At 41.0% G+C, this 24,401-nt stretch overlaps 1 protein-coding gene across 1 annotated transcript in view; it reads right to left on the reverse strand.

The window, feature by feature from the left end:
- Positions 1-1,129: 1,129 nt before the first annotated feature.
- The window catches only part of LOC145399117 (uncharacterized), a 101,449-nt gene continuing 78,177 nt past the window's right edge, over positions 1,130-24,401 (reverse strand). The window contains exons 2-4 of the mRNA XM_080271859.1: positions 3,715-4,016; positions 2,455-2,684; positions 1,130-1,599 (exon numbers count right to left, since the gene is read on the reverse strand). Coding sequence (XP_080127985.1) covers positions 1,130-1,599; positions 2,455-2,684; positions 3,715-4,016 — 1,002 coding nt within the window. The remainder of the gene's footprint in view (positions 1,600-2,454; positions 2,685-3,714; positions 4,017-24,401) is intronic.

Here is a 24,401-nt window from a genome sequence, read left to right on the forward strand (position 1 = left end):
CGTAACTTGACAGTTGACGGAGTCATATCTGGCAAGTGCATCCCTTAATAAAAAAAATAAAAAAAATAAAAAAAAAAGACAGCTGACGGAATTATAGTTCTCCAGCCTAAGCGGAGGGCATTTTTAATATTATATATGCCACATACACACACACACACACACACACACACACACACACACATATATATATATATATATATATATATATATATATATAGTACACGAGTATACATGAAGACAGAGCCTCTGTGGTACAGTGGTAAAATGTGCATTTTCATACACTGAAGAACGAGGGTTCACGCCCCGCCAAGGTAATAGACTTTGGGAGCGTTCTTCTGGCCACGTACTGCATTGGCGGACATCAGGGGTGCTGTGGATGAACCAGGGTCGCATACTATAAGGTATGCTTGCACCCAGTTGGCTTGCGCGGGCCAATTACACTTGGTTCAGAGACTACACACACGTCTAAAGCCACTTGAACACTACAATTACACTTAAAAGCACTTCTCACCTTACATACAATCTCTACCAGACAGCCTAAGCCACTTGGTAGAGATAAATTGGCTGTATCATCCCCACTTCGATCGGGATAGGCCGGTCCTGCAGTGGACACTCACATGTCTGATGAGATGAGATACATGAAGATATTTGGGCCAATGAGGCAGGGCAAGGAATCTGGAGCTCGAAAGATTATACAGACCATTTAACTCGGTATGCTATCGATTTTTTCTCACTTTTTTTTTTTTTTTTCACTAGTCTCTGGATCACAATCTCTGCATCTTTAGATGGCTAAATGGGTATGGGTGTTGATGAAAGATGATACTTTTTTTTATGTGTGCAAACAGAATTAAAGTAGATGAGTATGATGTACTATGCCTACAATAAAAATAAATTAATAATGCTATAGTATTAAGTCATGGTGTCATCACATCAACCAACAAAGTTAACTAAGAATACGGTTACTACTGTACTAGAATCACTCACTCTCCTCATTAAATGAACTGCTTCTTGTCACAGTATCAACAAGCTCCAGAGCAATCCATGCACCATTTTATGCACAGGAAGGGGGAAGCAACATACATCCTGTTAGTCATTATAAAGCCAAGTCCAAGGGCTGGAAAAGTGACCTCTACGTGAGGTTCTGATAGAGCGGCTCTGCTTCTGGTGGGTGGCTGTGGTGCAGGTTGTGGCGCCGGTCAGGCCGTCTTTGTGCTGGCCGACGTACCCTGCGATCCACCGAGAAATAGATCCGGAATCTGTCAGTGCGGGAGGGCAGGAGGGGAAGGCCCCGCTGCTGTGGGGTGATGGGCTGCCCCCGCCTTAATCCACTGACATAGTAAACACTCTCACTGTCTGAGGCTGGTGAGTGCGTTCGGGACGGTGCTGAGGGACAGTAATAACGGGAGTGAGCTGGAGACATGGAGGGTGTGTCATTGTCACTGGGGTCTCCCAGACCACCCAGACCTGCCAAGGACTCCTCCTCACTGTCGGTGTCTGCCACAGTGGCTGCCCTCATGCTTCGGGACAGGTGAGGTCGTAGCAGAGCCCGTCCGTCCTGCCCTGCTGCCTCGCTCGTGCTGTAGCTGCATGTCTCACTACCTGTATGTATAACATATCCATTTCACCTTCAGTACCAAAACAAACACTGTACCACTGCCACACCTTCAGTACCACAAAAAACACTGCAATATCACCAACACCACCACACCTCCAGTAGCACAACACACATTATAACACCAACACCATACTTTCAGCACAACCCACATCTGCTGCAACATCACATATTCATTACCAAAGCATGTATACTGCTGGATCACCACACATTCAGTGCCACAACACACACTGCACCACCTCCACGCCTCAGTGCCACAAATACTCAGCACCATCTCCACACCTCAGTACCATAACACACACTGTATCACCACCAACCTCAGTACCACATGACATACTTAGTCATATTATTAAATGTGTTAGGTGATTCAACGCCATACCAACGAGCAAAGATTCACTCTAGTACTACATGAACATCGAACCATAGGTTACATTGGGATACGTAATTAAAATTACAAAGGAAATATAACTCTGCAGTAATCATACTGTATCTTGAACAAGTCTTCTTCTTCTTCTCCTTTCGCCTCTCCCCTTAGGGGTCGCCACAGCGGACCACCCGTCTCCATCTTACTCTGTCTTTGGTATCTTGAACAAGTGAATGATGTAATTTTTGCCATGGTAGTGTATGAGCGATAACAGAGTGAACTGTCATCCGACGGTAGGGAAATCTCATCTTCCAACAAAACTCACCATGATTACGACCAATCTGATCTCTGCTGCTTGCCATTAAACATAGTAAGAGTATGCTACGGAAATTACAAAATACCAAGTAACAAAATTGTATCACTAACTGTATGATGTTGTGTAGCTATTAAGTACTGTGAGGCTGGAAGAGTAGAGGACCTGAGGAAATGCTCTGATAGAGGTGCTCCGAGGGTGGGCGGCGCTGGGGGTCAGGTGTGTAAAGATGGGCACCAAAGGTCATACCCACTGGTTCTCCATTCACAGGCATTGGCTTGAACCTGGGATGAGAGCGGCTGGGCACAATACTGGGGGCTGAGGGCAGGTCGTCATAGATGATGGCACCACTCAGTTCCGTGCAGCCCTTGGCTGCCCGTCCTCGTCTTTGCCACCTGCAGGCACAGACAACCTGAGTTCATTCAGTCAGGGTGGGGGGATCAGGAAGGTAAGGGTAGCGGGAGTGTAGTCAGTCAGCAATGAGGATTATCAAGGGTGTGGTCAGTCAGTTTGTGTGATGAGGGTTGGAGCCTGTAGGGGTGTGGTTAGTTGGGGGAAGGGGATAAGCTGATACGAGGTTTATTGAGGGGGAGGTTCAGTCGGCATGAGGCAGCAAAGATAATGTCAGTCAGTAGGAAGGGCAGCAGGAGTGTGATCAATTACGTGATAGGGCATGAGGGGTGTGGTTTGGGGAACCGATGTAGCAGACCTGTGGCCAGTGAGGGAGGTAATATGACTGTGGTCAGTGATAGGGAAGGAGGAAAAGCAGGGTTGTTATCAATCAGGAGGAGCAGGGATGTTGTGAGCTGAGAGAAAGACTGCAGAGCTGTGTCAGTGAGGAGGACAACGAGGGTATGGCAATTGAATAGGGAGCTGGAAGCAGGGTTGTGATCTGTGTTGGAGGTAAAAGGGTAGTGTGTGAGGTGTGAGGGTTGTGATCTATGAGGTGCAGGACAAGGCTGTGGTCCCTGAGGGAGCTAGGGCATCACTCAGAACTGAGATGACAGGTGCAGGCCACATGGTATTTAGTAACCCCTGTTATCTCAGCACAAATTTGAATACTGCATTAGCAATCTATGCATATGTTTTGGGCTCTTAGGTATGCACCTGCCTTACAAGTTCACTTCCATTCAGGGATAAGAAGTCAGTTTACCTAAAGACATTTCTTTTTGCTGGTAGTTACTCTCTCCTCAAATATTATCCTATTAACTGACTATATCATTTACCTACAGTGCAAGTATTATGACCTGAGACTCATGTAACCTGAATAAGCTAAGGCATCAGGCACATGACTCAAATATTGAAAAGGACGACAAATTCCAAAAAATAAAAATTTGGTTAAACCTGCCTTAGACCACCATCAGCTATCGAAAAATGAAAACAACATTTTCTATATGTAACAATTATTAATAATGCCACTGTCACCTGCAGATGATGATGGTGGCCACCACTACCAGGATGACCAGTGTAGCGGCGGAAACGATGACTGCAGCGAGGGATGCATGTGGAGCATTGGGCCGCTGGTCCTCGCGTGCCCCCAGGAGACCGGGGCAAGTGAAAGGGCTCTGGCAGATCTCAGGGTCTAGGTTGGGGGCAACTGGTGCGGCCAGTGGTGGATGCGGGGGAGGGGGGAGCATGAAGGTTGGGGGTGGGGGGCCACTACACTCACAGTCACTGCCCTCCCACTCCCTACCCTCCACCCAGCTGCTTCCCACCATGACACCCACCTGTTAGAAGAAGGTTGAGCTTGACAAATGGTATATTTGCCAGAAATTCTTGGCTAAGGCACCGGTAAGTCTACTTTGTAACTAGAGGGGCACTCAGTGGAGTGCATCTCTCCAACAAGGGCAACGTAATTTCCAAACCACTCTTCATAATGGGTTAGGTTTTCTCATTACTGATTAGTTTCACAAAAAATGTTTTCCAGATCCAGAATTCACTATATGATCCAGATCGGTCCCAAAAGTTAATCGATTGTTCCCTGGGACATGGGCTATCTACCCACCAAATTTAGTCCAAATCTTTTTAAGTTCTTGAGTACTCCTGCTAACAGATAAACTAACACACAAGCAAACAGGGATGAAAATATACTCTTCTTGTCAGAGAGGATAACTGACCCATTTCCAGGTTGGCTAAATTTTTCAACAATCTGCCTAAAAATGAATGCACAATTGTATTTTTTTTATATCAGGAAAACGAAGCCAAAGGTAAGAATCCCACAAAATTGTTCATCTCAAGGAAAAAGAAGAAAAAAAGAAAAGACAACTGTTACTAGGTTGGCAAAATTTCTGCAAAAATCTGCAACTAGGGCCTAAAAAAAAAAAAAAAAAAACTATTTTTTTAATGTAAGGAAAAGGAAGCCAATGGCAAGAAGCCAGCAATATTGTTCATTCCTGGAAGAAATTAAGAGAAAAATGAAAATGCTGTTAACTATCTGTTCAATTTGACATGCCTGGACACATTGTGCTTAAAAGATTGGAGATCATAGGCAGGAGGAATTATAGACTGAAGAAAACAGTTCCCGAGTTGGCCTGCTGCATACTGTACATGAAGGACTGGAAGTATTGGATAACTCTTGCATTAATGAGCTGGATAGAAAAAGGGTGTGAATGTGCTACCCAACAGGCACTAGGCATCCGTCATAATGAAGGAGGAATACAAGAAATCAGGTCAGAAGAGTAGTGGCCATTGGTCCAGCAACAGAAATGAGATCAAGATGTAACAGTGCGGCAAACAGAGTCAGTAAGAGGAGGAAAGCTAATGAGATGAAAAGCCTTTGACTCCACCCGCTTGTGAAGAGCTGTATGAGGGCAGCACCCTCACACATGCCTTCACACAGAGGCAAATAAAACCCCAGTATGAAGTTAACAGCTGTGCAGGGGTAAAGAAGGCAGGGAGAAGGTTTAACACCAAAACTCCTGGAAACATTTTGCAAGAAAAGTATTATGATCTATCCATGAAAATTCTATGCCAATGAAATCCTAAGAATACTTAAGAATTAATGCAGGATTGATTTAGATAATGTTGAGTATTAAAGGATACTCCTGTGGATGATTTTGGCCGGAAAAAAAGATGTAGGAAATGAGTTTGCGATACCCTAAAAACATGATTACCCCAATCAGGAATATGAGCAAAGCAGAAAGTAGGTGTATTACGGCTTCATCCAGAGTTTGTCGAAGGAACTGCTATGATGAACCCTGTGAAAAGCAGATGGAAAGGTGAAGGGTGAAGTCAAGAGTGTACGAAAGGATAGGGTTACTATTACAGCTTGGAAGATCTTGAAGAGAGATACCTGTATTTTACACAGGAAAAATCATCTGAGAAATTGCCAATATGCCGGGAAGCTCTCACTTGAGAGTCCCGGGTTCGCTTCCCGGCATATTGGTAATTTCTCAGATGAGTTGGAAGATCTTAGAATATGAACAGAAGGAAAAGTGTTGGTAACAGGACCGAACCCTGAGGAACACCATTTCTGATATCTCTAGAAGAAGACTGGTGGCTATCTACAACCGCAGCTACAGAACGACCAGAAAACAAGCTGTGGATGAAGACACATACTCGTAGAAGTATGGAAACCATACAAGACAGTTTTGGAAATAAAAATTTTATGGAATACTGATCTGAAAGCATTTGAGATGTCATGTGCAATGACAAAGCTTTTGCCAAAGCCCTCAAACGAGCCCACACGAATTGGGATGACTTGTACTTTTCTCGGAATTTGCAAATCATTGACTGAACCGTCCACGAAAAATCGCTCACACGAACCCCACACAATGCCCACGAGCCCCACACAATCGCCACATGATGCCGTAAGAATCACAGAAATGTAGTCAGAACAAAATACGACAACAAACGAAATCAACTTGAAGTTTACATGAATCCCTCACGAACACTTACAGATACTGATGAACATTAGCCAAAGTTGGTCATTTTCCACATGAAATGCACATGAAAGCTGAAAGATGTACATGAAACGTACACGAATCACACAAATAACTGAAGCCAACCATGAACCCCAATACGACTGCAGTAGTGTCGTATATTTATATTTGGGGGACGCCCTTTGATTACCTCCCATTCGATCACCTGCCTCTCTGCTGAGAATTACTAGCCTCCATGGAGTCTGTGGAGCTTATCTTCAACAAGTTCACCCACGACGAAGCTGCCACATCAAATCAAACAATAATCTGCTGAGTTTGTACCACCTGCTGTTACTCAGGAGACGACGGAGGAGGCAACAACACAACTTCTGTGGATTCGCGCCAAATTCGAGAGAATCACGCACAAGTGGAGTGTGTCACGTGTGGACTTCATGTGTTTTGTGTGCAAGCTGAGTGCAGTTTGGATGGTATTCGTCCTAGCATATAGTTAAAGGGATACTTACATGAATAATTGGATTCGGTTCATGTGCTAGTCTGTTGCAAATCCAGTGCTAATTGTGTGATTCGTGTGAATGTTGAGTGCAATTTGGACAGAATTCGTTCTACGGGGAAAGCTTACTCCATTAATCAGGTTCAAGTCGGTTGCCAGACTGGCCCAATTCATGTGCTAATTGTGTGATTCATGTACAAGTTGGGTGCTGTCTGGACGACATTCGTCTTGAATGTGGCCGGGGTTAAGATATACGAATTTCGTTTGGCATTCTAATGTAATTTGAGTGATATTTGTGTGCCTCATGTTCACTTCGGTCAAAGATAAACTGGCCGAATTGAGCTGAATCATGACAGATCCCTACATAAACCACAAGAACGTGAGATGAACGTTATATGAATCCAGGACCAAAAAAAAAAAAAAAAAAAAAAAAAAGTTTTTTTCCCACGAACATTCGGCTAAAAAATAAGGAGCCTCTTATATTTTTAGGTCGTGTCACATGACAGTATGAACCACCACGAATCAGAGTGATTTGCAAAAAAAGAAAAAAAATCAAATTTTTACAGTAACACCCAAAATTCACCTATATTCACCTCTGTTCGTCTCTTGATTCGGAAGAGTCGTGGGTGGGTTGGACAGGTGTCTGGGACACGGCCAAGTTCGGCAAACAAAAATTAGAGGCTCTTTATTTTTTAGCCGAATGTTCATGGAAAAGTAACGTTAAATTTTTTCATCCTGGATTCGTCTAACGTTCGTCTGATGTTTGTGTGATTTTTGTGGGGATCTATCGTGATTTGGCTCAATTCGGCCAGTTTATTTTTGACTGAACTGAACACGAGTCACACAAATATCACTCGAATTACACCAGAATGCCAAACAAACTGAAGCCGATTATTCATGTGAGTGTCAACCCCGGTCACATTCAAGACGAATGTCGTCTGCATGGCACTCAACGTGCACACGAATCACACAATTAGCACTCAAATTGCAACAAACTAGCACACGAATCAAATCAGGTTATTATTTTAAGTGTCCCATTAACTACATGGTAGGACGAATACCGTCCAAATTGCAATCAACTTGCACAAAAAACACACGAAGTCCAAACGTGATGCATTCCACTTGCACACGACTCACTCAAATTTGGCGAGAATCCACAGAAGTTGCATTGTTGTCTCCTCTTCCATCATCTCCTGAGTAACAGCAGGTGGTAAAAGCTCAGCAGATTATTGTTAGATCTGATGCGGGTGTTGCAGACTAGGTCCTTGGCAGCTTTGTTGTTGGTGAACTTGTTGAAGATAACTTCCACAGACCCTATGGAGGCTAGTAGTGGTTGGAAGGGGGGCAGGTGATCGAGAAGGGTCCCCCCAAAAAATATATATATGCCACTATTGTAGTCGTATTGGGTTCGTGGTTGGTTCCAGGTATTTGTGCGATTCATGTGCATTTCATGTGCTTTTGTGTGCACATCGTGTGGAAAAAGACCAACTTCGGCTAATGTTCATCAATATCTGTAAGAGTTCGTGAGGAATTCATGTAAAGTTCAAGTTGAATTCGTTTTTTATCATATTTTGTCCTGACTATGTTTGTGTGATTCTTATGGTTATCGTGTGGCAATTGTGTGGGGTTCGTGTGGGCGATTTTTCGTAGTCATCCCAATTTGTGTGGGTTCGTACTGTCGTGTGACATAGGCTTTTGCCGAACCTGGCCGCGTCCCAGACAACCGTCCGACACACCCACGACCCTCCTGAATCAAGAGAAGAATAGAGGCGAATATAAGCGAATTTTGGGCAAACCATAAGAATATGAATTTTTTTGCAAGTCATCCTGATTCGTGGTGGTTTGTACTGCCGTGTGACACGGGCTTTAAACTGAACTGTCTTTCTGTTATCATATTGTATTTTTCCAGATGATTTACCCAAATTTTTCTTATTAGCTTTTCTAGTACTGTACCTTGCTTACAACACTGGTCAGGGATATTGGTCTGTAGCTGAGTGGATTCTGTCTATTTCCATTCTTGAATAAGGGAACAATGTTTGCTTTCTTCCAAATAACTGGTAGTTTACCGTGACTCAAGGGTTCCTTGAATATTAAATATACTGGTCTGCTTAACTCTTCTGCACATTCAGGTAACAACCAACCTGAAATTTCATCAGGACCATTTTCTTTTCCACTAACTCTTCCTGTACCTTTTGTTCCAATAATCGTATATCTGGTAATATGTTTTGGCATGCATGTTCCTTAACACCTCTCTCAAAATTACCTTCTTCTATGAAAACTGATTGGAAATTTTTGTTAAGAATTTTGCAAATATTTTTTTCTTGCATTTCATCTTTAACTTTGGTTTTGCTTTGGATGAAGCTGTAAAAACGCTACGATTAATCACTTCATTTATTTATAATGTCTTCCTCAAACTGCCTTTGAGCTTTCTTCCTTACCTTTGTATAATAATTTCTTGCCTGTTTATAGTTGCTATATGCCCTCTCACTATTGTATCTTCTGTATCTATTCCACAGCAATTCACTTATTTCTTTTGATTTTTTATATTCTGTGTTAAACCACTTCTATATCTTTATTTCTGTTTCTTTGTGCTGAGGGATAATTATAATTTTGGACTCCTATTTCATATAATTCGCAGAATTTTCTATATACAATATAACGAATATGTCTAGTCCTACAAGCTCCTTTTCCCAATCAGTTTCTATGAAGTACTTCTTTAGGTCATGGTAGTTGCCTTTTTAGTAGTTCAGGCTCTTTTTTGTAACTCATTAGTTACTGCTAACTATATTATATGCAATGCTGAGGTTGAAATTTAATACTACATGGTCGCTTTTGCCGAATGGAGTGTGATACATTATGTTGTTGATATTATCTAGCCTGATGCATATAAGATCTATTAATGATGGATCATGAAGACCCCCTTTTTTTGGTGTTTTCCTTTATATGTTAAGAAAAACTCCTGTACAAGATCTAGGAGCTTTTGATTCCAATAGCTTTCATAGCTTCTTATATCTAGAGTATTATATATTTATACTGCAATCTCTAGTTAATATAATTCTTTTATATTTCTCGTCCATTCTAAATAGTAGGGCTCTTAAACTCTGAATTGTATATTCTGCTATAGCTTCATATTTGCCTCTTTTCCAGGTGTTTGTTTTGGGTGGCATGTATAGATTTGTCACAATTATTTTCCCTTCTGATGTGTCAATCTCTAATACAATCAGTTCTGCTTGTGACAGTATATCTTGTTGTTTCCTTGACTTGTTGATTTTTCTTTGTTATTAACAGAACTCCTCCTTTTTTCGAATTTCTATAACATCTCCATATATTATCATCCTCAAAGCTTTGGGTGTCGTTTGATATCCTTGGGATTAATTTTGTTTCAGTTAGGCAAATAATAATGAAGTTCAGTTTCTCTGGTATGGTCTTTTATCTCTATTAATTTGGATAGCATTCTTTCTACATTTCAGTACATCAACCTAATCATGTTGTCTACATATTTGGCAACTGAGTCTACTACCTTCGTTTTTCTTAGTCCCTGTTGTTTATGTACTATCGTGGACGTAAGTCCTGACACAGGTGTGGAAAACAAGAGTTGGGTCTCTATTGGTAACACTGAAGTTGCCTCCATCCCTCCCCTTCCCTCTCTCTCTTGCATTTCTCCCTCGCCACCAGAAACCCCTCCCCTTGTTAATGGAGGAACCCCCCGCCCCCAACACACACACACACACACACACACACACACACACACACACACACACACACACACACACACACACACATTCTCTCTCTCTCTCTCTCTCTCTCAATTAAAAGTTAGAGTAAACTATCCTGGAAGGGGTTATCCTTGCAGAGCAGGAGAATTTCTGAATCACAGAGGAGAGGCCCAGAGTCGATCCTCAGCTAGGCCATGAATGGGGATTATTTATAGCCACCCCATAATTGCAGCGTGTTGTTCGATGAACAGATTCATTCCTACACCATTAAACTAAACACCAACCAATAACGCTATTCAAGAAACTAACATCTTTATTGATCATGTAGTAAGGCATCTGTGTAACGGCTAAGGAACCTTGTAAATATTTCATATAATGGGAATCACCAAATTCAAGCAATATCAATGTTGTCCCTTATAATTCAGAACTGTAATATCGCATTATTGTATGGGTATTTTAACTTAACCTGCCATGTACCAGTACAGCTTTAAAATGGTCTGACAATTCCGCGGCCAGTGTCAGTGTCATTTTAAAACGGTTTAAAATAAAAATCATTGTGACTGCATTTTTCAAGATTCGTGGGTAAAAACTAGCAGGAATGTATGGTAACTGTTCCTCTATCAACCCCCAGGCTGTCAGGGCCATACACTTACTCGCTCCCCCCTTCACGCTCGCTCTACCTTACTCTTCCTGTGTGCCTCACCCAGTGCTGTAATAGTGAAGGCATTTTGTAAATACTTCCATGTAAGTGTAAGTTGTAATTATTTTCCTGTAAGTGGAAGGACTATATAGTGAAGTCATGTTGTAAATACCTTCTTGTAAATGCCAGGACTGTACATACTGAAGTCTGGTTGTAGCTATCTTCAAGTAAGTGTAAGATAATGCATTCACATTGAGAAAGACACGCAAATTGTGACTGATGTTGAAGTAATAAGTAAGCAGAAAAGTGTACTGAACATTGCTATACCTTCCCAGCATAAATACCTGAGTATAGCTTACATAGAAAATGGCTTTCTCTCACCTACGTGGTGAACGTGAGAGCGGGTATACCTGTATATGAGTATGAAGGACTCAATAATACCCATTTCCAAGCTTCGGTGAGCATTTTAAGGATGAAATTCATTGTTTTCACATCAAAATCAATCATTTTAGCCCATAAAAAAAAAGGTCGAAAAATTGCCGGCACGGAGGCGACCTATAGGACTAAAAATTGCTGGCACACAGCGGGTTAAACACCTGCGACCCAAACAGTCCATAGGACAAAAACTAGAAAGATCGTATATATTTTTAGAACAAGGCAGTCCTCCAAAGAGATTAGATTTACACGTTTGGACACTTGTATGGCAAAGCTATTAAGTGTTAAACACGCAGCTGAAAGGTTCCGGGTTCGATTATCGCCTTGCACAACACTGAGTGGATACTTTTAGTTTACCCTGTAACACATCCTTAATCGAAGGACACCATAGATATCACCATATGCATAAACGGTGGCTTATATTTTTGGCAAGTTATTTGGTTCCTATATATTATCATATCTATTTTGCATCAGTATACTCCATTATCAATTGGCTGATTCTAATTCTCAGCACCATTACATGCTGTGAATATGGTATGCAAATACTGGAGTTTGTTACATATATCGAATCCTCTATTCTTTCTCCGACGAGGGAATATCAGCTCGATTAAATCAAGCTTTGCGATTCACCCCCCCCCCCAAACCATCCCACCCCACTATAACTCCCAATCTTTTGGATAGCACTGTTTCACGTTTGTCATGTTCAAGGTCATCAGTTTCTTCTGCAACATTTAACCCTTCACTTGATAATGCACAATTAGTCTTCTGAAAATGAAAGATAACATTTATTTTACATAAAATCGTATGGAGTTAACCGTAAATAACAAATTTGCAGTAATGTTATTTGCTGTGTTTATTATAACTGATATCACCTTTAATGTAAATGTATTTTATTATCATTATTACTTTTATTATTATTATTATTATTATCATTTTTATCATTATTATTATTATTATTATTATTATTATTATTATCATCATCATCATCATTAACCCTCCCAGGCACGTTGATGCGAATCGCGTTCCATGTTTTGTTTTTTTCTGATTAATGCACATTGATGCGAATCGCATGAAAAAGCTGAAAAAAATGGGCAAAAAAATTAAGTTTTTGGCTGATTTGCATCAAATTTTGGTGCATTCTAGCATGCCAGTCTAACCTCTAAAGTAAATACTTTGCAACACTGTGACTGCTCTGATGAGACAATGCACAGCAGAAAAAAACCCGTACCTCATGACCAGCCAGGCTGAAGGGTAGCACTGCTGTCAGTTGTCTCTTTAAATCTGCCATTTTCCCCCTCCCACCTGACGCAGAAGCCATTATTGAAATTTTGTGATTGCACAGCCCACCCGAAGCAGAAACGATTATTGAAATATTGTGATTGTACAGTGTTTTTTACTATACTGTGAAGTGATTGTGTCTATGGAATATAGATATAATGTTTGTAAAGCATTAGGGCCCGTTATCAACCATTAGGCATAGAGGCAGGAATCTGGTTTGTTGTAGCGGGGTTTCCACTCTGCTTCACCCAGCCTGTATATGATGTGATCTACAGTGAAGCCAATACTTACATTTGTGAAACATATAATGCCTGGATTAGTGAAATAACTGACCTACCATAGCAGGCGTTATGTACGCCAGAGATAATGCCATAGTCACTAAGGGAACAGGCGGTCACGTATGCCATAGAGTCGGGAAGGGAATATAAGAGGAGGTTGGGATGGAATCATGTGATAGTGTTTTATATTGCATATGGTTTGGTGTGAAATATACGTAAAAAAATAGTGCAGCGAGTGTTCATCGAGAAATATTGTGTGTATTGACTAACTTATCACAAACCTGGTGCAAGGATCAGAGACAATAAATACGCCATACAATCACAGACTTCGGTGAAAAGGTATTGTACCAATCTCAGACAGTGCTATAATGCGTATGGTTTAGTGTGAAACATACGTATAAAATAGTGCAGTGAGTGTTCACCAAGGAATATTGCTTGCATTGATTGACTGACAGCACAAACGTAGCGAATATATATATATATATATATATATATATATATATATATATATATATATATATATATATATATGTCGTGCAGCGAATGTTCGTTGAGAAATCTATTGTGTGCATCGCATGTGTTAGGAAACATAGCGCAACGAGAGAACAAGATACGTCACAGCCACACACACACACACACACATTACATAACTCCTCATCTTCAAACCCTTCAAGGTCCTGCCAGCATCTCAACACCTCTGGAGGAAGTGAGTTATCAGTATTTTGCTGATTTGTATAGTGACCTATTTCTATATTTTTTACACAAATAAGTATTGTTTCTCACATATACACATATGAGATGGAAGCAAGTCCAGCTTGTATTAGTACCTATCAAAAAGACTAGCGGTCATGTCGAGTTTCTGAGAGCACTGTCAAAAAGCTTATGATATTTCACATGTATACTTTGAGTAAAAAAAGAAAATAATAAAACCTAATGAGCGAAAATATGTAGGTGTGGGTGAGGCAGAGAAAGAGAGTGCTTTTATCTTGCTTGCGAGCGAGGAGGTGTATCCTACGTTTGTCGTCCATTTACTTGAAAAGTATTGGAAGTATCGATTTCCTGTAAGAACAATGATAAAGATCAGTGATTTCTACGTATGTACATGACCAAAATATAAGCCTTTGGGAGCATATTTTTTAGGTCAAGGCGGGTGAAGAGAGTGTTTTTTCTCGCTTACAGTAAAATCATGCAGCGCTTGGAGGAGTATTCTACGTTTGTCGTCCATTTACTCGAAAAGTTTTGGACATATCATTTTCCCGTAAGAACCAAAAATAAAGATCAGAGAATTCTACGTAAGTACTTAACCAAAATATAAGCCTTTGGGAGTATATTCTTTTTGTAAAGGGAGGGGAAAAGAGTGTTCTTTTTCTCGCTTACAGTAAAACAATGCAGTGCTCGGAGGTGTATTCTGTTTGTCATCCATTTACTCGAAAAGTATTGGACGTATCGATTTCCTGTAAGAACCATGATAAAGATCACTGAACTCTACATATGTGCAGGACATAACAATGTAATATCTCTGATGAAAAGTCGTTGTTACGTAGGCGGGAATATGACTGTTGTTGTGTGTGCATGATGAAAGTGCAGGACGGGCTTGGGTACCCAGTAGTTTTTTTAAACTTGAAGGTGCATGAAAAATCTGCGGGTACCATGAGAAAGCTCATGAAATTCTACACAAGATTATGAAATAAAAACAAAACCCGTGCAAAAACTCTTTTGCGGTAGAGCTCCCTGAATAAAAATAATTTCTTTTAAATGGCTTTTAGTTTTTTGCTATTTTCTCGAAAACTACAAATCGTATCACAACCAGACAAATCTCATTAGAAAGCTGATGAAATCATCAAAACTTCTTATATTTTTTTGTATGATGGAAAACATTCGAACTAGGATGTTGAGAAGTGAGACTGACGTTCCAAAATGTTTATTCACACCGGCCTAATGTACTTTTTTTTTCTTTTTTCTTTTTTTTTTTTTTTGCTTATCGGCTAGAACAAAATCGGCGAATAAGATAATGTAGGTTTCCTGGCAATATATAGATGTTTGGGTGGCGAAAAGAAGGTGAAAATACATGTTTTCAGGGGCGTGCGGGGGGGGGGGGGCTGGCAGGGAGGGGGGATGGAATAAAATCGTGTGCAGGAAAACTTACTAAAACTATCCGTGCATGACAGGGTTAACAATAGTGGTAGTAGTAGTACTTGTGGTTGTTGTTACTGTAGTATCATTATTCAATCCTGCCTCCTTTTAACAATTATTCGGGCATACATCATTATATGGAGGGAAGGAAACTTTACAGTTATGTGAAGCATTCATTCTATAAACATGGGCACCTAGATTATTCCTCCGTATTCTGCTAACTGTCGTAGAGCTGTTCCTCTTTTCATCCATTCTTAGTATGTTTTGTCTTACAGATCTCTGATGCCTCATGTTCATGTAATAATTCCAATAATTCCTGCACACTGTTCCACTCGAAATACCCTCGTCTCATGATGGATTAGTCTTTTCACCCACGTCATCACCAACATTTACGCTGTTATGATACCAAAAAGCCGTATTGATTTTGATGTAATTGTAAATATATTCAATCCAATAATTATCTTTTACCGAAGTGCAGTTCCGAATTTCCTTATTTTTAATAAATATGCAACTGTAACACATATTGGCTGGGGGATACAGTATAGGATAAATGAAAGATGAGTGAAGGTTGCCTGACGAATTTATCTCTACAGCCATAACTTTTGGTGTATATATATAAATAGTAATTTGGAGATAAATGAAATCCACATAACAATAGCCATTTTTTTTTTTTTTTGCTGTTACACGACAGATTCAGCCCTACTTAGACCCTCTTAACGTATGTCTACGACAGCGTGAGAAGTGTGTGTACTATATATATATATATATATATATATATATATATATATATATATCGTCCTCGTCATCGTCGTCAGCCGTTTGAGTATCCACTGCAGGACCGGTGTAGCGTTCAGATCTGACTCCCTCACTGATCGTGACTCCTTGCGTTCATTGCGCATGCGCCGCCGGCTGCCAGACGTACGACTCATTCGCGCAGAAGCCCTGCAGAGAGAACTAGCGGGATGATTGGTTATTTCGTACGTCAGTGGACTCGGGAATTTTGCCAACAAAATCCGAGCTGATTTCACAGTTCAGTCCCATAATTTTTACCACTTACTCTTACTTGCCATTATCAGGTCTCTTTCTCCTCTGAACCGTGTACAATGAGCCTAATTCGGTGGGCCAAAAATAAGTTAAGGACGAATCCTCAGTAAACAAAAGTAGTTGCGTGTTGAGGAAGGCAGATTACTCACTGATATTTTCATTTTGATTGTAATGACCCTATTAAAGCTATTACAAGAGATTTACATGGCTTACATGTAGTTTCTTCGAAATTATATGTGCATGTAATCAGTGGTTTTGAGATGGTTAAGCCACTGCCAACGATAACGAAGTTGCATAAGCTGTTGATCATGGTGAAGCATAGGTAGAAATGTCAATATATACGAAGTAACAGAAACAGCGTTGGGTCTGGTTAGTACTTGGATGGGTGACCGCCTGGGAACACCAGATGCTGTTGGCATCCCTACGTGTCAAGTGGGGTTGGTGGAGGATTAGTGCCCCTCCCTGTAAAACAATTAACTCTAAGCCCTTGGCCACCCCGTTTGCGATACATGGCGTCTGGCAATGAATGAATGAAAAAAACAGAAACAGGTTACATATAGTATATATGTAAATGGAATTCCAAGAGATTTTGTTCAGAAACCATTTGACTGTCGATTAAGCTACTCAAGGAATGTTGGCTGTCGGAGGAAGATGACGTCAACCTGCTGGAGTATGTGATGAAGTTCAAAGAACAGCTGTCCACTGCTTTACAGCTGGCGAGAGAGAATTTAGGAGCTGCTCAGGAGAAGATGAAGACTTGGTATGATAAGAAGTCCAGGTTACGCCACTTTCAGCCAGGAGATCAGGTTTTGATTCTGCTACCAGTGCATGGGCAACCTCTTCAAGCCAAGTTTAGTGGTCCTTATTTCGTGGAGAAGAAACTCAGTGATGTCAACTATGTCATCGCCACACCCGATCGTAGAAAGAACAAGCAACTTTGTCACATCAACATGCTAAAGTTATATCACAGGCGGGATGAAAATAACCCAGTCTGCACTGTAGCTGTTCCACCCGAGTCTGCAAGTGAAGTTCTCCCATGCAGCATGAGCCTGAGTGATAGTTTGGGGAAGAATCCTGATATCATGAATGATCTCCAGACTAAGCTTTCTCAGCTACCTCCCGAGGAAAGGCAGGAGTTTTCGGCATTACTGCAGGAGTACCCGCAAGTGTTCCGTGCCACTCCAGGAAGAACCACTGTGTTGATGCATGATGTCGATGTTGGAGACACAAAGCCAATTAAACTGCCTCCTTCCCGTGTGAACCCAGTGAAAGTTCCTCTCATCCAGAAGGAGCTTGGCTACCTGTTGGACCACAAGATGATTGAGCCCGGTCAGAGCGAGTGTTCTCCTGTCACTCTAGTCCCTAAGCCAGGTGGGTCACAGCGGCTTTGCATTGACTACAGACGTGTTAATCAGATAACCAAAACAGACACTTACCCTCTCCCTTGCGTGGAAGATTGCATAGACAAGATCGGAAAGGCTAGGTACATAAGTAAGTTTGATTTGTTAAAGGGATACTGGCAAGTACCTATGACTGAACGTGCTAGGGAGATCTCATGTTTTGTAACACTAGGAAAGACTTTTGCACGTTCTGTAATGCCATATGGTATGAAGAATGCACCAGCCACATTTCAGAAGCTCATGAACGTTGTAACAGAGGGTTTGGCAGGGTGTGTTGTTTATATTGATGATGTATTAATCTTCAGTGACAACTGGAAAGATCACCTATGCCATGTCAGTAAATTTCTTGAGCGTTTGGTTCAGGCTAATCTTATAGCTAATTTATCAAAGTGTGAGTTTGGTCAAGCTAAAGTTCAGTACCTTGGGTATGTAATTGGTGATAGACATGTTGCACCAGCAGCAGCTAAGGTTCAGGTTATAAGTGATCTTCCCAGACCTAAAAGTAGGAAAGAGCTACAAAGATTTTTGGGAATGGTAGGTTATTACAGGAGATTTGTTCTTAACTTTTCAATTCTTGTATCACCACTTACAGACCTACTGAAAAAGGGGGTTAAATATGTCTGGACCGATAACTGTGAATCCTCTTTCAGCAAACTTAACGCTATCCTATTAAGTCAGCCAGTGCTCGCTACTCCAAATTTTGCTAAGCCTTTTAAGTTGGCTGTTGACGCAAGTGAAACAGGAGCTGGGGCTGTTTTGCTGCAAGAGGATGATCAGGGTATTGAACACCCTGTATCTTATTACAGTAAGAAATTCACTCCACCTCAAAAGAACTACTCAACTATTGAGAAAGAGCTTTTGGCCTTGATTTTGGGTTTACAGCATTTTTCATTTTATTTGTGTTCTGGTTTTGACCCCATAGTCATTTATACCGATCACAACCCACTGAAATTCCTTAGTAAGTTTAAAGATAAAAATCAGAGATTGACAAGATGGAGTCTACTTCTTCAGGAGTATTCATTAGACATACAACATGTCAAGGGGAAAGAAAATGTTATTGCAGATTGCTTATCTAGACTTTAGACAGATTGTTTTAGAGTAATAAGAAATTTCCTTTGTAAATTTCTTTTTTCTTTGTGGGGAGGTGTTACAAAGCCTATGATTTCATCATCCTTTGTGTAATTCTAACGTACAGTATGCTGCATGTTTGATCACGAGCGTGTTCTACCTCACTCCCCCCCTCCTCCCTTATAGTAGAGTAAGTCGTTCTTTCTGTTGTTCAGAGCAGGAGTGTCAACTCTTTGTCCCCTCTGGTTTCATTTGCGTGTCCTTCTTACAAGTTGTATCAAGCTCTGCCGGCCCCTATATAATGAGCTCAGTCTCTACATTAATGGCCACTTAGTTCTACTCCTCATTTTGTTCACATCTCTGTCCTCCCCTGTACAGTTGTTATTACTGTCAGTGCTCAGGAAGTCTCCAGCCATCTAGCAGCTGTGTAATTTGAGTATAAGTGATATTGCATTTTTTCTTGTACTGTGTAGCGTAAGGTGTTGATTCTTGGGCCTGGTAAGGTTTTTGTGATTAATGTAAGGTTATGTCAGGCAATTGTTAATAATAGTTTGTATCTGTAATAATTTATCTTGTATTAACTGAGCATTATCCAGTGTATTGTCATTTTATCAGGGCTGACGTAGATAAATTTGCACTTGCTAATTTCGTGTTAATAGAGGCTATTGCAGTTAACCATATATTTAACCTGTTTTTGCCATTACATTATCCTTATGAGTCCTGAATGTTTGGTTGTTAGTTTGAGCATTAAACTTTAACTTGTAATTTTACTTAACTCTTTTGTTTTGAACCTGGAACTTTACGGGACAGTAGTGATTTTTAGTATTCTCACTTCAAGTGTACATTATCTTTCTCTGTTCCGTAACATAAATTTGGCGACCTCTTATCAGGATATTCAGGATATTATCATAAGGATATTGGTTGATATTTTGTGACTGTGATTTATTCATGATGTCTACTATTACTACGCTTGATGAAGCCAAAGATTTTTTGTCAAATGTGCAAACAGTGTGTGATGTAGAAAACAGAACAAAGAATGAACTTAAGCTTGTTGCTCAACAATTGGGAATTGCTGTTCGCTCTCATCATTCTAAAGATCAAATTGTTGACATGATTAATGAAAGCTTGTTTAATGTAACTCCTCCAAATGAGCAAACGCAGATTGAATTAGCTAAGTTACAGCTAGCCCTACAAGAGGCTCGTGCTAAGGAGGCTGAATTTCAGGCAAATGCTAAGGAGGCTGAGTTTCAGGCTCGTGCTAAGGAGGCTGAGGCACAAGTTGAACTTGCTAGGATTCAGGCAGACCATGAGTATCGCATGAAACAAGGTGGAACTGGATCATCTAGCTTTGATGATTTTGATGTGGCTAAAAATGTTAAACTTGTCCCTTCTTTTAATGAATCTGATTTAACAAAGTATTTTCAGTTGTTTGAGAGGGTGGCTACAGGTTTTAATTGGCCCAAAAAGTATTGCCCAGTACTCCTTCAAACTGTTCTCACCGGTAAAGCTCAAGTAACTTATGCATCTTTGCCTCAGGATCAATCTGATAATTATGATGTAGTTAAGAGCTTGATTCTTAAGGCCTATGAGCTTGTTCCTGAAGCCTATAGAGTAAAATTTAGGACAACTTATAAGCAAGATAAGCAATCCCATGTTGAGTATGCAAAAATCAAAGAAGATCTGTTAGAGCAGTGGTTAAATTCTAAGAATGTGGATTCTGATTTTGACAAATTTAAGCAGATGATTTTGCTGGAGGACTTCAAAAGGTGTGTTAATAAAGATATAAGCCTAGATCCTGATGAGAAAAGAATAGATAATTTGTCTGATGCTGCAGTTTTAGCTGATGAATATGTTCTCCCTCACAAGAGATATTCTAAAGAAAAAGGGAAAGCTGAGAGTAAGTACGTTGCCTCTAATCAAAGTACAGGTAACAGGAAAGAGAATAAAGATGATGTTTCTCAGGAAGTAAATACCAGCTTCACCTCTAGATTTCAGAAAAGTAAATGTACTTATTGTAGTAAGCTTGGTCATACTACGGAGATGTTTCAGGAGACACCGTGATGTGAACAAAAAGGAGTCTTTAAATATTCAGTCAATTGGTCTAGTGTCCACCCTTGAGAGTTCCCAGAATTCCTTAACTGAGTTAACTGAGCCTGCTTTGAGGGGTAAATTAAATTCTCATGATGGAGCTCCTCTTTTGAGCAGTAACGTGGGTGACACTCTCAAGGGTTCATGTGCTAATTTCCTGTCTGATGGTTTTGTCAGTCCTCTGGACAGTAATAACAGGAAATCAGTTGAAATATATCGTGATACAGGTGCTTGCCAATCCCTTATGCTGACCAGTGTTCTAGGCTCTAATGTTAATTCCTCTGATGAAACTGTAATCCTACAAGGTGTAGGGAATAATTACTTCTCTGTCCCACTGTGCGGAGTGAATTTAGAGTCTGGTTTTGTTAATGGTTCCGTTATGGTTGGGTTGGTTGAGACACTCCCAATGTCACGTGTGACTTTCTTACTTGGAAATGATATTGGTGGAAGTCAAGTGTGTCCAGCTCCTCAGTTGTCTAGCGAGCCAGTGGCTGCGGCCCAGGACTGTGATGTCCCTGATGTGGTCTCTGCATGTGCTGTCACTAGGGCTAAGTCTAAAGTTACTGGTGACGTAGAGGATAATGATGATGATGATGTTATTCTAGCTGACACTTTTCTTGCTAATTTGGACCACTCACCAGATAAGGCAGTACCCCGTAGTGTTGATAATTTGTCTCGTCAAGAGTTGGTTGAGTTGCAGGTTGCTGACCCTGAGTTGAAAGGTCTAGCTAACTCTGCTTGCAGTGAGGAAGAGTCAGCCGGTGCTTCTACTTGTTATTATATAAAGTCAGGAGTACTTATGAGGAAGTGGAGACCCCCAGCAGCATCAGCCGACTGTGGATGGGAGGTTGTACATCAAGTTGTCATCCCTCGTGTTTGTAGGCAGGATATCATTAGAGTGGCTCATGATTCCAGTTTGGCAGGACACCTTGGAGTGAGGAAGACTGTAGCACGCATTTTGAAACACTTCTACTGGCCAGGTATCTTCAGGGATGTTTCCTGGTATTGTAAGTCTTGTCACACCTGTCAAGTTGTGGGGAAGTGTAATCAGACCAAAAAAGTTGCACCTCTAATTCCCATTCCTCCTTTTGAGGCGCCTTTCACCCGTGTGTTGGTGGATATTGTGGGCCATCTTCCTAAGACTTCTTCAGGATTTTCTCATGTTTTGACCCTGATTGATATGGCTACTCGTTATCCTGAAGCCATTCCACTTAGAAATATCTCAGCAAAGAACGTGGTTAAGGAAATGCTAGGGTTCTTCACAAAGTTTGGTCTGCCCAAGGAGGTACAGTCCGACCGGGGAAGTAATTTCATGTCAAATGTTTTCAAGCAGTCTCTGAAAGAGTTGGGCATCACCCAGATCACGTCTTCAGCTTACCATCCCCAGACCCAAGGAGCGTTGGAGAGATATCATCAAACACTCAAATCGATGCTCAAGAAATACTGTTTGGAACATCAGAAAGACTGGGATAAAGGTCTTCCATTTGTTGTATTTGCCGCGAGAGAATCTCCAAATGAATCACTGGGCTTCTCACCTTTTGAACTACTGTTTGGCCATGAAGTAAGAGGACCCCTTAAGCTACTCAAGGAATGTTGGCTGTCGGAGGAAGATGACGTCAACCTGCTGGAGTATGTGATGAAGTTCAAAGAACAGCTGTCCACTGCTTTACAGCTGGCGAGAGAGAATTTAGGAGCTGCTCAGGAGAAGATGAAGACTTGGTATGATAAGAAGTCCAGGTTACGCCACTTTCAGCCAGGAGATCAGGTTTTGATTCTGCTACCAGTGCATGGGCAACCTCTTCAAGCCAAGTTTAGTGGTCCTTATTTCGTGGAGAAGAAACTCAGTGATGTCAACTATGTCATCGCCACACCCGATCGTAGAAAGAACAAGCAACTTTGTCACATCAACATGCTAAAGTTATATCACAGGCGGGATGAAAATAACCCAGTCTGCACTGTAGCTGTTCCACCCGAGTCTGCAAGTGAAGTTCTCCCATGGAGCATGAGCCTGAGTCATAGTCTGGGGAAGAATCCTGATATCATGAATGATCTCCAGACTAAGCTTTCTCAGCTACCTCCCGAGGAAAGGCAGGAGTTTTCGGCATTACTGCAGGAGTACCCGCAAGTGTTCCGTGCCACTCCAGGAAGAACCACTGTGTTGATGCATGATGTCGATGTTGGAGACACAAAGCCAATTAAACTGCCTCCTTCCCGTGTGAACCCAGTGAAAGTTCCTCTCATCCAGAAGGAGCTTGGCTACCTGTTGGACCACAAGATGATTGAGCCCTGTCAGAGCGAGTGGAGTTCTCCTGTCACTCTAGTCCCTAAGCCAGGTGGGTCACAGCGGCTTTGCATTGACTACAGACGTGTTAATCAGATAACCAAAACAGACACTTACCCTCTCCCTTGCGTGGAAGGTTGCATAGACAAGATTGGAAAGGCTAGGTACATAAGTAAGTTTGATTTGTTAAAGGGATACTGGCAAGTACCTATGACTGAACGTGCTAGGGAGATCTCATGTTTTGTAACGCTAGGAAAGACTTTTGCATGTTCTGTAATGCCATATGGTATGAAGAATGCACCAGCCACATTTCAGAAGCTTATGAACGTTGTAACAGAGGGTTTGGCAGGGTGTGTTGTTTATATTGATGATGTATTAATCTTCAGTGACAACTGGAAAGATCACCTATGCCATGTCAGTAAATTTCTTGAGCGTTTGGTTCAGGCTAATCTTGTAGCTAATTTATCAAAGTGTGAGTTTGGTCAAGCTAAAGTTCAGTACCTTGGGTATGTAATTGGTGATGGACATGTTGCACCAGCAGCAGCTAAGGTTCAGGTTATAAGTGATCTTCCCAGACCTAAAAGTAGGAAAGAGCTACAAAGATTTTTGGGAATGGTAGGTTATTACAGGAGATTTGTTCTTAACTTTTCAATTCTTGCATCACCACTTACAGACCTACTGAAAAAGGGGGTTAAATATGTCTGGACCGATAACTGTGAATCCTCTTTCAGCAAACTTAACGCTATCCTATTAAGTCAGCCAGTGCTCGCTACTCCAAATTTTGCTAAGCCTTTTAAGTTGGCTGTTGACGCAAGTGAAACAGGAGCTGGGGCTGTTTTGCTGCAAGAGGATGATCAGGGTATTGAACACCCTGTATCTTATTACAGTAAGAAATTCACTCCACCTCAAAAGAACTACTCAACTATTGAGAAAGAGCTTTTGGCCTTGATTTTGGGTTTACAGCATTTTTCATTTTATTTGTGTTCTGGTTTTGACCCCATAGTCATTTATACCGATCACAACCCACTGAAATTCCTTAGTAAGATTAAAGATAAAAATCAGAGATTGACAAGATGGAGTCTACTTCTTCAGGAGTATTCATTAGACATACAACATGTCAAGGGGAAAGAAAATGTTATTGCAGATTGCTTATCTAGACTTTAGACAGATTGTTTTAGAGTAATAAGAAATTTCCTTTGTAAATTTCTTTTTTCTTTGTGGGGAGGTGTTACAAAGCCTATGATTTCATCATCCTTTGTGTAATTCTAACGTACAGTATGCTGCATGTTTGATCACGAGCGTGTTCTACCTCACTCCCCCCCTCCTCCCTTATAGTAGAGTAAGTCGTTCTTTCTGTTGTTCAGAGCAGGAGTGTCAACT

Source organism: Coenobita brevimanus, chromosome 47, assembly GCF_032717465.1.
Source record: "Coenobita brevimanus isolate Jiangsu-jjx chromosome 47, ASM3271746v2, whole genome shotgun sequence".
Taxonomy (NCBI): domain Eukaryota; kingdom Metazoa; phylum Arthropoda; class Malacostraca; order Decapoda; family Coenobitidae; genus Coenobita; species Coenobita brevimanus.